General features: G+C 40.0%; 2 protein-coding genes across 2 annotated transcripts; both read left to right on the top strand.

The window, feature by feature from the left end:
- The first annotated feature begins 6 nt into the window (after positions 1-6).
- LOC115158074 (small glutamine-rich tetratricopeptide repeat-containing protein alpha) lies at positions 7-5,738 on the top strand. Its single transcript, XM_029706575.1, has 12 exons — positions 7-121; positions 724-870; positions 996-1,099; positions 1,179-1,269; positions 1,403-1,502; positions 1,676-1,780; positions 1,891-2,026; positions 2,107-2,169; positions 3,989-4,026; positions 4,178-4,357; positions 4,587-4,709; positions 4,833-5,738. Exons 2-11 carry the CDS (start codon positions 771-773, stop codon positions 4,696-4,698), a joined length of 1,029 nt encoding a protein of 342 aa, XP_029562435.1. The 5' UTR covers positions 7-121; positions 724-770; the 3' UTR covers positions 4,699-4,709; positions 4,833-5,738.
- Positions 5,739-6,165: 427 nt separating this feature from the next.
- On the top strand, positions 6,166-10,024 carry LOC115158072 (zinc transporter ZIP3). The gene is made up of 3 exons (XM_029706573.1): positions 6,166-6,573; positions 7,084-7,423; positions 7,656-10,024. The coding sequence occupies exons 2-3, from the start codon at positions 7,214-7,216 to the stop codon at positions 8,397-8,399; spliced, it is 954 nt and encodes a 317-aa protein (XP_029562433.1). The 5' UTR covers positions 6,166-6,573; positions 7,084-7,213; the 3' UTR covers positions 8,400-10,024.
- The last annotated feature ends 5,098 nt before the right edge of the window (positions 10,025-15,122 follow it).

Raw genomic sequence — 15,122 nt, 5'->3', positions numbered from 1 at the left:
TGACGTCTAACACTTGCGACGAAAGTCGACACCTTTTTGCTATCATCACCAGACCCATCAGCAGAGATAGCTTTCTAATATCTCTGGCACCACCAGCTACTGCAAGAAGCAAAGGCAACTGGTAAGGATCATTTTTGCTAGCTAACATCTGTTGTGTGCCATAACGTATCGTTTGTTAAACCACACGTCAATGTCAACGAAAGTCGAGTAAATCGAGGTAAAGTGCTCAAAGCATTTTGTTATTGGCGTCATGTCAGTAAAGCTAATGTGCTAAGTAGGCTAGATAACTAACGTTATTTAGCTACACGCAGCTAGATAGTTCTAGCTAAGATATCCACGTAACTAAGCTTAATCAGTTCTCATGCACTTCAGCGAAACTAGACACCTAACTTTAACGAATACACGGGCAGAGTGTTTTCACATTGTAGGCCAACTGTTAGCTCTGTTAGCCTTATTAGCTAACAGCAGCCGACCGTAAGCAACTTGCTAGAACATTCTAGCTAGCTGGCGACGTCTTGTCAAGTTATCAAACTTACTAGCTAACAAGCTAGCTAGTTATTAGCCTAGGATTAAGAAGTTATCTAATCAGATGACATGGTAACATAGGTTTATTTGTTATATCGGTATGTGTAAATGTTACTGTTATAGCTACCTACAATCTATCCCAATCAGTTTACAATGGAGACATAATATAACAATCATATTCCTTTCTTTCTTCTTCAGGGTCCCTCATAATACACATTCTACTAAGGTTTGGACCTCAATCCAAAATGACTGACACAAAACGTCTTGCCTTCTCCATCATTCACTTTCTTCATGATCAACTGAGCTCTGGGAGTCTATCATCAGATGCTCAGGAAAGTTTAGAAGGTAAGTTTGAGTTGGGAAGCCAAGATTCAGTAAAAGGAGATGGGCTCTTAGCCCATATTGGAAGATGGTCAGAGACTCAACTGTGTCCAGTCATTGCCATTTCTCAACATCTGATGCTTTCCCAGTTGCAGTCCAATGCCTGGAGACCGCCTTCAATGTCTCGACCGACGACCAGACCCTAGCTGTCACTCAAACGTTACCAGAGATTTTTGCCTCTGCGACAATGAAGGTAAATTTAAGACATCTGTTTTATATGAAGGTGAATGTGGTCAATAGTTTGTCTCAAATGTGTTGACTGTCTGTTGCAGCATCCAAACACCCTCCACGTGAATATAAACACAGCCACAGATTCCCCCACTGAGGAGGAAGAGGCAGAGGCTGAGCGACTCAAAACTGATGGTAGGACCTTCCCTGTAAATAGTTTGTACATTACTCAGTCTTAAATATCAGCTCTCTTCAAATGGGTCTATGGTTAAGAGCTGTTGATAGGCCTATACATTCTTCTGGCAAATAATTGTGTTTTTCACGGTAGGGAATGATCAAATGAGGGTTGAGAACTATGGGGCAGCTGTGGAATTCTACTCAAAGGCTATTGCCATAAACCCCCAGAATGGAGTTTACTACTGCAACAGGTATTGACCAACAAACTCCTGAACTTGGAGGATAATGTGACAATTATTTACACATTAGGTATATCCAAGTGTATATTGTCGATTTAAGCATGTATGGAGTTTGTCAAGCAATGAAAATTAATTCACATTTGTTTTTGTAAGGTACTGCTAATTGTATGGTTTGCTTTTGCTAGGGCTGCTGCATACAGCAAACTAGGCAACTATGCTGGAGCAGTGCAGGACTGTGAACTTGCCATTGGGATTGACCCAAACTACAGCAAAGCGTATGGAAGAATGGGGTATGTTAGACACTAGTGTTCAATATTACAGTGGACATGGGCCAGTGTGTTGCTGATTTGTTATTAACTGATGGTTGACTTACATTGACTTCAACGTCCCATGCTTCCAGTTTGGCTCTAGCCAGTTTAAACAAACACACAGAAGCTGTAAGTTATTACAAAAAAGCCCTGGAGTTGGACCCAGAGAACGACACCTACAAATCCAACCTGAAAATAGCAGAGCAGAAAATGGAGACTCCAAGCCCAGTAAGTTGATAACATCTCAGCCACTATTGATGTGGAATGAATCATTGTTGATCATGTTGTTCTTAAATTATCTCCTTCAGACAGGGGGAGTGGGAGGAGTTGATCTGGCTGGTTTGCTCAGTAACCCTGGTTTCATGAACATGGTGAGTTCCAATGAACTAAAACTGGCCCTTTTCAAATGAAAGATACTAGGAACAACCAGGCTGATCCAGTATACTACTATAATGCTGTGTGCATGACAAATGGGAAACTCTGAAAATACTACTTGTCAACTGTAAGCAACAAGTTGTGTGCATTCAAGTGCTTTGAACTTGTAGAGAATGTCGATTGGCTAGTGGCATACAAGCTACTCAACCATAAACTAAAATTACAGCTATCATACTAGTAAACAAATGTTAAAAACCCATATAAATAGATTGTTTAATATGATTTGTTGTTGGAATTAACTGCTGAAAATGCTATTATCAAGTCTATTTCCTTAATTGGTGATGTCAGAGTTCAGCATGTGGGAGAAGTCTTGAGTTTAGGGATGATAGACGTTTCTCAATAGGCGGGCTGGGCGATATGGCAAATAAATGATCACGATATCTATATTTTCATTCGATAGCTATCACGATATTAAGCAAATAATGTTTAAACGGTGCATATCTGCTTCAGTCAGACTCAATAATGCCTAATGCCTGAACAAACCATAAATACATTGTGAGCTACACAAAATTATACTTTAAGGAAAATTGTACCATGTTTGCGGCCAGGGAGCACGTACCTGGGGTCAATTAAATTGATAAGCCTCTTGAAACCTTCCTTTTCGACTGTGCTAATTGATGTAGCATGTCCTTAGCAATGCATAATATCATTTGTGACGTCTTTAAGATGTTTGCTTGTAGGGCATAAACGCTGTCAGTGTTGACTGCTTCGGGCAAACATCCCTAGATTGGCTGGTGCTTGAGGGGCGTTTATCAATACCGTGACTCAAACTCAAACTTCCTGCATGTTCCAAAGAGTGATTTTGCTTCAGATGATGAAAAAAGGTTTTGTCGTATTACCAGACTTCGTAGCCACTTGTCTACGGCACAATTGGTACCGAACATTGCTGTGCTCTTTGTCGGACTTCAAAAAGCCAAACCACTTCCCAATTACTGAAACAGTTTAACCCATTTTATCAATAATTTCTTCGTTGGAAGCTGCTCCTTCTCCATGGCTATCACTGCCACTGTTTTCGCCTACATCGCTGTGCTAAGTGGAATTTAGTGGGCGTATATCTCTCCACGTGCATATTGTCACTTCTCTCACGCAGCAGGAACGTGAGGAGGTGAAATGGACTGCTGTACCTAATTATTCTATATCGCCTGTTAGCGAAAATGAATCTGAACGTTTTTATATCGATATTGAGGGAAGTAATTACCTCTAATTATTGATTTATCGCCCAGCCCTACTCAATAGTGATTACGAGTTGGAGGGGGGTTCAAGTGGACATTTACTAGTTGTATGCTCGTATTTAAAAATCCAAGACAACTTGGAACTGTGGAAAAACATGCTCCAAGTGGGATAAATAGATTTGAACGGTCATCCAACTCGGAATTACAAGTAGGAAATTCGGGCATCATCTTAGAGCTCCGACTTCTCCGTCATGCAGATCACTGACGTCACAGCAACAAAAAACATGGCGTCCTTCGTCGTTTATGGTAAAAAAAATATATGTATTGTCACCTTATGCATTTCTTCTCTTCTTCAAAATTTTTGCAGAAAGCTTAAAGAATCTCTGCAGATGTTTTTGGTGCTCTGCAAGAAGCCAAACTAACAAAAGTTTTAGTAATTACGAGTTGGAGGGGCATTCAAGTGGATTTTTCCCAGTCGTATGCTCATATTTACGAGATGTCATATGCACCAGCATATGTAGAAAAGGTTTACCAAAGAGTAGAACTCGTATTTATATTCATTGTTACGGCTGCTTTATCCTAGGCATCTGGTTTGATGAACAACCCACAAGTACAGCAACTGTAAGTTATCCATTTATTTTCTATAAAATACATTCTCTTTTTAGATGTAGCACAAGGACTTTGTAAATGCACTCTGAGATTCCATACTTGTGAACTAGCTTTGAGTTTAATGCATGTAGAATATACCACCTTTCTTGTCTGTGTTGTACAGGATGTCGGGGATGATGTCAGGGGCTTACGGGCCAATGGGACCTCCAGCAGCACCTGGAGTAGGGCCTGGCTTAGGTGCAGGACCAGGGCCTGTACCAGGGTTAGGGTTGGGAGCTGGACCGGCAGCAGGAGTTGGAGTAGGGGGAGCGGGTCCGGGTGACATCTCTGGTCTCATCCAAGCGTAAGTCGACTACTAGCTCTACTCAGTCTGTGCCAAATATGACTTGTGTATTGTATTATTTGTTATTCATTAGGCTATATTATTGTATGTTATACCAATGACATCAGTGATAGACATGAAAGCATTTGACATGTATGAGTATTAATAAAATCCCTTAATGTATGACCTTTTTGTGACTTGTACTTGGTAACAGCCATTCCATCACCTTGCTGTAACCATGTCCATTTAGGGGCCAACAATTTGCGCAGCAGATGCAACAGCAGAACCCAGAGCTAATTGAACAGCTGAGGAGTCAAATTCGCAGCCGGCCGTCTAGCGCTAGCAACGATGAGCAACCTTGACCCTCAGACGGGTAAGATGAACATTTTAAAATGACATTTGATGGATTGGTCCATGTATTGTAGAGTTGTTTTTCTTTTGTACAAACTGCTCATGTAGCTAATCCTAAAATGGTCTGCTCTTTGTTTTTTGACAGAGAAAGATTTGTGTGTGGAAAAGTGAAGACGGCCTGTGTCCTTTTTTTTTGTTGTTGTAATTTGTATTATTCTCGCAACTCCGGGGACAGAAAGCTTTTCTTCACTGAGTAATTATTGCATGTGCAGCCCCTCCCTCCCCTCCAAGGAAACCAGTCAGTGAAACTTTGATCAAATTTGATAAACCCACTGTCAACAGATATCTAGTCTGAAGTGTATGGATGGGTGGATCTGTTGTACTCCAATCTGCAATGTCACGCCAGTATCGCACTTGGTTTAACTGTTTAATGTTACTAATCCTTGCCAGTGAACTGAATCACTACACCCCCAGTGGATTAAATGCAGTTGCATCACTTGAATTTTGTCATTTCAGGTACACAACAACAGATTATTATGTGATATAGTTCAGCAGCCACCTTAATTTGAGAAGCATCTATTTGTACAAAGATATACTGGTAGGCAGAGATGGCATGTAGAGTACTGTCAACATTATGGGAATTAAATGGACAATTTCAAATAGGACCTTTATGGTTGTTGACTTGTCTAGTGTAATCCAGGAGTTTTTTTTCAGCAATTTTTCTTGAGTTGCACGATAACACCTACAGTCCACTTTGTTCTAATTTTGTCTTGAGAAATTTTGTTTTTTCTAACAACATGGGTGGCTGTCTGTTTTTGTTCCCAATCTTTGATTAAATCGTACTGGTAACTTAGCCTAACATGTTTACTTGATTGTAAACCTGTTTATTTCAACTCAGGAAGTGAGTTGAAATTCAATTCATGAATATATTTTCTAAATGGAATTGAATTCATCAATTGAAGTTCAACTCTTTCTTTGAATTGACTGAAGATTGAATTGATGCCAAGTACCCTATGTGCACTGAAACATAAATAAAAAAAACTGCATTGCATGGTGAGATTGATACATTTAGAAAAGCTGAAGAACATATGCACATCCAGGTACTTTTCACAAGTGCTGGAGTTGTAGGCAAACTCATGGAAAACAGAAAGGAAACACTGCTCATGCTTCCAGGTGATATTTATAACAACATTTTGACCCGTAGGTCTTCATCGGGCATCCATATCCCAGATGGGGGTGGAGGGTCATATATATATATATATATATGTATATATATGTATGTGTATATATATGTATGTGTGTATATATGTATGTGTGTATATATATGTATGTGTGTATATATATGTGTGTATATATATATATATTTATATATATTTATATATTTATATATATATTTATATTTATATATATATATATATATATATATATATATATATATATATATATATATGGGCAGTACTCAGTGACATCACTTCCTGAATCAGGAGGGGGAAAAAATGTATAACAGGTTCACAATATTAACATTCAATGTATCAAAATATATGATCATACACCAGGAATGTGATCAACATTTAAAGTAATATACATATATTCAATTTGGACATTTTGAAACTATAAAAAAAATATTTTTGGGCCTCCTGAGCAGCAGTGTGCTGCTTTCTGTTTTCCAGTGATATATTTAACAAATAAAAAATGTATATTCAGGGGCTTAGCATTTAACTTACAGCAGAGAACTCGCTCAAATGGAGACCTCTGTTTACAAAAGCTTTCAACGAAACGTCATCACATAATGATATGTTCTCCACCAATCAAACGTTTACGTCGTGTGAACACGAAGTGTCACCAGAACAAGGAGTACAGCTGGGAAGGAAAGGTGTTCTACAGAGGTATTTCATATTTCTCATCAAAAAGCTCGATAGAAACAAGCTATATTCATTGTATTATTATTCAGTCGTGTACAATTTAGCTGCTGACAAAGATTGCACTGTGATCCAAATGATTCATTATACCGACTGTAGCATCCACATGGAAAGCTGTGTTTCATCAACGGGTTGCTCAGATAATTGACTAACGTTATGTTGCCATGAGTGCAACGTTAGCTAGCTAAATTAGCAACAGTCTCACATTTTGATTGTATCATGGTAACGTTACATGCCGTCGGATATGTACATATCTGTACTTGTGCAGTATTAAAGATTGTGCTTTGCATCATTCAAGATTGCACATCTAGCTAGTTATCGCAGCTGTGATGAGATGTAATCAATTCAAACCAGTCAAGGTGGTCATAGCTTAGCTATCTGTTCTAGTTTGTAACGGACTGTCACCACAGATACATCTCACGGTTGACCTAGTTAGTTTGTTTGCACATACTTAACTGTTTATTTTATCATTTGTAGTTGATGTCACAGCCTCTCGGACCAGGACCGGCGTGACAAGACAAATCTCTGTTTCTGACAGAAAATAGGAGAAGAGGCTTTGAGGGTTATGTGCCACTAATATTACTGAGCAATACCATATCTGGACATCATGGAGCTTGTAGTGGCCAAGGTCCTTTGCCTTCTGGGAGTGTTTGCCCTCATGTTGGCTGGGATTCTTGTCCCAGTGCGACTCATGATTCAGGTGGACTATGAAAAAGCCCAAAGGTACAGGAAGGCTCTTGCGCTCTGCAATTCTTTTGGAGGGGGTGTATTTCTGGCCACTTGCTTCAATGCTCTTTTGCCTGCCGTACGAGACAAGGTAAGTAGCCATGTCTTGAAAATATTAGATTTTGTAGAGGAAAAGGTTGATTGGTTTATAAAACCTCCCATAATCATCTCCTCTCAGAAGTAGTTTGGAAGACCGAAGCCATGTTGAGAAGCCCCCAAAAAATGTATTCTGACAATACGTGAAAGCCTCAACTTTTTTGCTGTTGTAGAATAGAAGAAAAATGTTTATGCTGATGTTCATTTACTGAGTGTCTCTTCCTTAGGTGGATGAGGTCCTTAAACTGGTGAATATCACCACAGACTACCCACTGGCAGAGACCATGATGATGCTGGGCTTCTTCCTCACAGTCTTTGTGGAGCAGGCAGTGCTCACCTTTAAGAAGGAGAAGCCATCATTCATTGACCTGGAAACTTTCAACGCAAGGGGTTCAGAGGCTGGTAGCGACTCTGAGTACGACGCTCCATTCATCTCCCCCACCCGGGCCTCCCCTGTGGTCCGCCACCAACACCATGGGCATCACCATGGACACCTCAGCCCCACCGAGCTGGCCAGAGCTGGGCCTCTACGGCTGGCCAGCCTGGTCCTGGCTCTCTCTGCCCATTCTGTGTTCGAGGGACTGGCACTGGGCCTCCAGGAGGACGGGGCCAAGCTTGGAAGCCTCTTCCTGGGGGTGGGCATCCACGAGACTCTGGCTGCCGTGGCTCTGGGGGTGAGTGTTGCCAAAGCTGCTTTGCCCATGAGGGATGCCATCAAACTGGGTGTGACGGTCAGCCTCATGATCCCCATTGGCATCGGACTGGGCATGTGCATCAATAGTGCCCAGAACCTGGCAGGCAGTATTGCCTCTGTGGTGCTCCAAGGCCTGGCTGCTGGTACTTTCCTCTTTGTCACCTTCTTTGAGATCCTGTCTCGGGAGCTGGAGGATAAACATGACAGACTGCTTAAGGTGCTCTTTCTCATACTGGGCTATGGAGTTCTAGCAGGCCTAATGTTCATCAAATGGTGATAGAAGGAAGAAGCATTTTAATGCAATGAGTTGTCTGATTATCACACTGACCGCCATTTATATTGTGTGCACTACCAAAGTACAGTTTTTATTTGGTAAAGGGGAACTGTAAATCAAGTATCATAGTTTTTTTTTCTTTGCACTGGAACATGTTTGCTTACCAAGTCAGGGTATGTTACTGTGTTAGTTTCTGCCAAAGGGAATGCATGCTCCTGACATTGATTAGTAATGGTAAAGCTAGTCACTTTGATAGTATATGTTTCCAGAGACCGGATTAAAACTGATGTAGAGAGATCCAGAAAACGAATTTATAGCGTTTATAGTGAAGACTCATTTTGGCAGTGAAGTGAATGACTTGCAACATAAAGGAAACCTTTTTATTGAAGAAAATGTGCTACTTGCGGTGATATGTTACTGATATTAACATGTTGATGTTTGTGGTTGAAGGATATAATGGTGGTTAGTATGAAGTGGTTCATATTGTCCCCTGTCTGGTCTATGTACCTGCTGTTTCCATGATCAGTAAGCTATGTGTTCAAATATGTGCATATTTCAATGTACAATTTTCATATGAAAACGTTTTGTTTTTGTCTGTTGGGGTAAGTGTTTCCTAGAATGAATAGCCCAATACGGAGTTGAGAGGAAATGTGTGCAAGACTTTTGCGTTAAATCGTTCGTTGAATTCAAGTCAGAATACCTTCCTAATTGTGTAATTTTAGTTGGATACTTTAGCTTTTTACAATTATTACCCCAACTCCCTAATCAAATAAGAGTCAATTCACTGGAAACCGTTTGTGTAGCCTGGTGTATGGTCCTGATATTTGTCACAGAGAGAGATATATATATATATATATATATATCCAGCTTTTCAAGATGTTATTTTTATGTTTTTTTGTTTATGTTAACAGGGAGTCACATTGAGACCCATGTCTCTCTTTATGAATTATGGAGTACAGATATCATATCAGCAGTAGTCTGTCTATTTTTGTTATTTATTCGTCTTTGCCACAGTTAGCTTTGACAGATCATTTTACACAGCTTAGAGGAATTCCATTTTCACCTAAATATGTTTTAATTTTTTGTGTATTTTTATTTTTTTATTTGTGAAAAATGTTTTGCTCCTAATGTGAATGTGTAGTACTTAACATGTTTTGCAGAAGACACTTACTGGAGGAAGCCTACTGTAAAAGGTACATTTGTAAAGTTCAACCCTTATTGTGCTCCCTAAAATCTACATAAGATCAGTTGTTCAAATGTATAGTAGGGCAGTTATATATTGGATGTGTCCATATCAATTTGTGCTTTTAGGGTCTTAAAACAAAGGAAACTTTCATTATTGTGAAAATAGTTTTAATGCAACAAAAAAAACAATATTCTGTGGCAACCAGCTTTCCTTTTATATAATGAACAGTGAAATGCAAATAAGTAATGACTTCTATTACAACATGGGGTAGGTGATGGATAAATACTTTATTAATATGAAAACTCTCTGCAATGTTGTGACAAATGTTTAACTCTTAAACTATTTTTATATATATATGTACTGTATATTACATGTTTTGGCGGTGAGGTTTTCCATTTGAATTTGATTGAATTGAGCATTAAAGGAAACCTTACTCACACCATGGCCAGAAATCTTTGCCTTTATCATATTTGGTTCATGTTTTAGAAACAAGTTGCAATCAGATGAACAGTACCACAAACTATTTTGACATTGGATGGCTTAGGTGTGATTTCCGAATTTTAGCTCTGTTTTCGAAAGGAAACGCCCATATACACTTAGTGTACAAAACATAAAGAACACATACCCCTCCCCCCTTTGCCCTCAGAGCCTCAATTCGTCGGGGCATAGAATCTACAAGGTGTTGAAAGCATTCCATAGGGACGCTGGTCATTGTGTCCCACAGTTGTGTCAAGAATGGTCCACCACCGTAGGACATCAAGCATTCTTGATAAACACAAGAAACCGTTGAGTGTGAAAAACCCAGCAGCGGTGCAGTTCTTGACACAAACCAGTGTGCCTGGCACCTACTACCATACCCTGTTCAAAGGCACTTAAATATGTTGTTTTGCCCATTCACCCTTTGAATGGCACACATATACAAACCATGTCTCTTGTCTTAACTCTTCTTTAACCTAACTCCTCCCTTTCATCTACATTGATTGGAGTCGATTTAACAAGTGACATAAATAATGGATCATAAGATTTGTCCTGGATTCATATGGTCAGTCTATGTGATGGAAAGAGCATGTGTTCTTACTGTTTTGTGAACTCAATGTATATTTAGATGAACTAGCAACTGGCCAAACCATTGCGTCTAACCTGTAGTGCAACCTAACTGTTTACGTTCACACCTTCAATAACATGTTCCAAAAGGCTCTCTTCCAAGTAAGGAGATGTCAGGACGTAGCCTGTGTATTTGGTATTATATTAGGTTTCCCATTAGCTGTTGCAAAAGCAGCAGCTTCTCTTCCTGGGGTCCACATGAAACATGACATATTACAGAACTAGGCAAGAACAGCTCTGTGATAACTAGAATTGGCAGTTCTACAGTAGGATAATTTACAAAGATAGTTTGAGCCCTAAATATGTCTACAGGGTCAAAGGTCTGAGTTTGAGACAACGCCCTGTTCAGCATGTCAAAAGTTAATCTTGGGTCTTACTGAAGGTTCTGAGTATTCCCCTAGGTAAATGGTTCCTAAGTAAACCATGAACAGTAAACAGTGATTCAAATCTAGTACTGTAACAGATACAGTGGGGTCTGAAGTTATTGACACCCTTGATAACGATGAGCAGAAATGACTAAAATAAATTATTCAAATACTGAGCTGTATTGTAAGCTCAAAAAATTGGGAAATTAGATTGTCTTACACTAATACAATTGATCAGAGAAAGAGATTTTGTTAAACAAGTACTAATTATTTTCTCAAAGGCAGGGATTATTGACACCCCTGTTTTCAATATCTCACCTTGCGAGAATAACCGCACTGAGCCATTTTCAAAAATGTTTTATGGGTTGGAGAACACATTGGGAGGGATCTTAAACGATTCCTCCATACAGAATCCTTCCAGGTCCTTAGTCTGTGCTTATGGACTGCTCTCTTCAATTCAAACCACAGGTTTTACATTTGTCATTTAGCAGACTCTTTTATCCAGAGTGACTTACAGGAGCAATTATGGTTAAGTGCCTTGCTCAAGTGCACATAAGCAGCTTTTTCATTTATTCTGCTCGGGGATTCGAACCAGCAACCTTTCACTCTGGCCCAACGCTCTTAACCGCTAGGCTACCTGCTGCCCATTTTCAATAGATTTCAAGTCAGGAGACTGAGATGGTCATTTTGTGGCCAATTAACCATGTCTTTGTGGGTTTTGATGTGTGCTTGAGGTTATTGTCTTGCTGGAATATAACCTTGCGGACAATTTTCAGCAACCTGTTTTTTTAGCTAAAATGTCCTGGTACTGGGTAAAGTTCATGATGCTGTTGACCTTTCGGGGGAATTCAACCAAATTACAAATTCACCTCACCATATTAATACTGGAAATCATCATCAGTCACTGATTCTCCAGGTCCATACATTCTATCCATGAGATATTGTTTACTCCAATCCTCATAACTTAATGCAAATGTGGCTGTATAGATCGGCAACAGGAAATATTACTGCTGTCCTGTGCTGGACCAAAGTATACCAAAATGCTTGCATTTGACAATAAATACTGTCACTTAGTTGCACTCAGCTGAAGATCGAGCCCATGTAGACTACATTCTAGGAGTCCATGAGATTAGGTAAATGTATAGCTAAATTGGATAAAGCATCCCTTTTTAAACTTAATATTGCTTGATTCTGTCAGTATAGGTCAATGCCAACAGAATATGAAATGTATTAACATTAGGATGTTATAATATGTTAATAGAATGTTATAATACGTTAATTATTATGTCGCGTTTGTAGATAATAAAGATACAGTGCCTTGTGTAAGTCGACACTCCCTTTGCACAGTCTTCACATTTTCTGCCTTAAATTAAACCTAAAAAGGATTACATTTTTTTCCTATTCGACACAACCTACTCCATATTTTTAAAGTGAAAGAAAATTATAGAACATTTTCATACACAAAAAATGAAGCTGTCTTGATTGCGTATGTCTTCACACCCCAGAGTTATTACTTGGTGGAAACACCTTTGGAAGGCATTTCAGTTGTGAATCGTTTTGAAAAAGATTCTTCCAATTTTGCACAACTCTTAGGGCAACATTATTATATCCATTGTTTTTGGCTTTGCTCCTTTCATATTTATTTTGATCTTGACAAACTCCCCAGTCCTTGCCGGTGACAAGCATACCCACAACATGATGATGCCACCGCAATACATAAAATACAGAGGGTTTCACTCTGTGTTGTATTGGATTTGACCCAAACCTGTAGTATTTAATTTAGGCAAAAAAGTTAATTTCTTTGCTGTGTTGTCTTGCAGTATTACTTGACGGCCTTGTTGCAAACAGAGTGGTTGATTTGGAGTGGGTTTCATAATACAGGCTTCCGTCTTTTCACTTTGTCATACAGGCCAGTAATGTGGAGTTTATGCAATGTTGTTGATCCTCTGTTTTTTCAAGTATTGTGATGGCAGCATCATGTTATGGGAATGCTTGTCACCGGAAGGGACTGGGGAGTTTGTCAGGTTCAAAATAAACATAAAAGGAGCTAAGCCGGTTGTGTAGATCGGTAAGGGGAAAAAAATAGAATGTAATCTCTTTGATTAAAATTTAAGGCAGCAGAATGTGAAGACTGCTAGGGCTGTGTAGACGTTCACTAGCGACTGTAACTGTAAATCCACAGACAACATTCAGGGACACAGCCACCTTCCAGGCCTCTCAAACCCGTTTTCAGTTGCATTTTCCATCACTTACCTGTTGGCTGACCTTTTCTCCTATTGACCCACCAAATATATGTTCCTCACAGTAATTTCCGTTCCCTTCTCTCCCTCACCTATGACAATTGGGCTCAATACTCAAATGCATCAAGCTTCTAATAGGATTTGACTGGTTTGCAGCCGTGCATTTGTTTTGTTAACTAGAACAAAATTACAATCAAACCTTATGAGATTGACCTTAAAAAATATTCATCTACTGATCCTTAAAAGTCCGAGATTGGGTCAGTTCCATTGGGAACCATTTCATCTCAGTTGATAAATTCAATTTTAATTACAATTTGGATAAGATATGGCCCTGGTACAGAATTGTTCAGTTTGGCAGTGTATGTGAGATGTAGTTTTCTTTGATAAGAGGCTACTACAATGACAACTTCGAATTGGAGCAAATTTGGGGTGAAGCTGGCAGGGCTGGAACCATGAGGGACCTCATACAGTAGCAGGGGTGTCATGCACCCCAAATATCTGAGGGGGCACAAAGTACGTGAAGATGGCTGGAGGGTGGCTAGGCCACTCGACTGTAAATTGTAGGATTTAGCATTTTAGCATCCTAACCCTAATACCTGAAACAGCTTTTTCCTCCAATCTAGAGCCATTAAGCCAATGTATTGTTCTGCATATCTAAGCTCTTGAGCTGTCTGTATCCTCCTGACTAATGGTTCTTTTCATACTTTTTTGTTGTATTTTACCCCCTTTTCTCCCCAATTTTAAATCTTGTCTCATCGCTGCAACTCCCCAACGGGCTCGGGAGAAGCGAAGGTGGAGTCATGCGTCCTCCGAAACATGACCCACCTATCCGCGCTCCTTAACACTCGTCAGCTTAACCCAGAAGCCAGCCGCACCAATGTGTCGGACGAACCACCGTTCAACTGGCGACCGGGGTCAGCCCGCAGGCACCTGGCCCGCCACAAGGAGTCACTAGAGCGTGATGAGCCCTAACCCGGACGACACTGGGACAATTGTGCGCTGTCCTATGGCACTCCCGGCCACGGCTGGTTGTGGCACAGCCCGGGAAATGAACCCGGGTCTGTAGTAACACCTCTAGCACTGCATGCGATGAGGTGCCTTAGACCGCTGTGCCACTCGGGTTCTTTTTTTAAGGAAACTAAATATGTTTCTCTGAATCCTTGCTCAAATCTGGGTAAAATATTGAAAGGAACTTGAGTCTTATTCAGTATATTTTTGCTTTTGCTTGCTTTTCTGAAGTCGACCAACCTTGCAATAAGGCATGCCAGCTAAGATAGTTCGACAAGCTAGCTACTCTAACTTGACTGATAGCCTTAAATGGCTTCTTGGTAGTTAGTTATGAGGTTGGGAACCTATCTGGTCTAGCTAAAGCCAACTTCCTAAAATTGCTAGGTGGCTAGTAGTATTACATTTGACCAATGACAATAGAGGACATATTGTATTGAAGTAAATCTAGCCATGACGACGATCAGGAGCCATTTCCAAACAAGGGGAAATCTCATTAAGCTGTGAAGTTAGCGCCGGCATGGGAGCCTTCTGCATTCTAAGAATAGCAGGTTCATTAGAGAGACATCAGCATAGAGGCTGTTCAAACAGCAAAATAAAGAGGCCAGATGGTGGTGAAAGGGTTGTGAGAACCATGGACCAATCTCAGCTCTATGCTGCTTTCCACCAGGTAATGTTCTGGATAAGTTGGGACAGACTTCATGTCATCCTTGAATCCTTTTACACTATTACTACATGAAATCCATGATTCATGGGATGTCAAATCTTTTCCCTCAGTAGCCTATAACTCGTCCAAGAAAGTGAAAGGTTTTGCGAAAAGCAAGGT

Source organism: Salmo trutta, chromosome 22, assembly GCF_901001165.1.
Source record: "Salmo trutta chromosome 22, fSalTru1.1, whole genome shotgun sequence".
Classification (NCBI taxonomy): domain Eukaryota; kingdom Metazoa; phylum Chordata; class Actinopteri; order Salmoniformes; family Salmonidae; genus Salmo; species Salmo trutta.
This window is presented reverse-complemented; position numbering and strand designations above follow the sequence as displayed.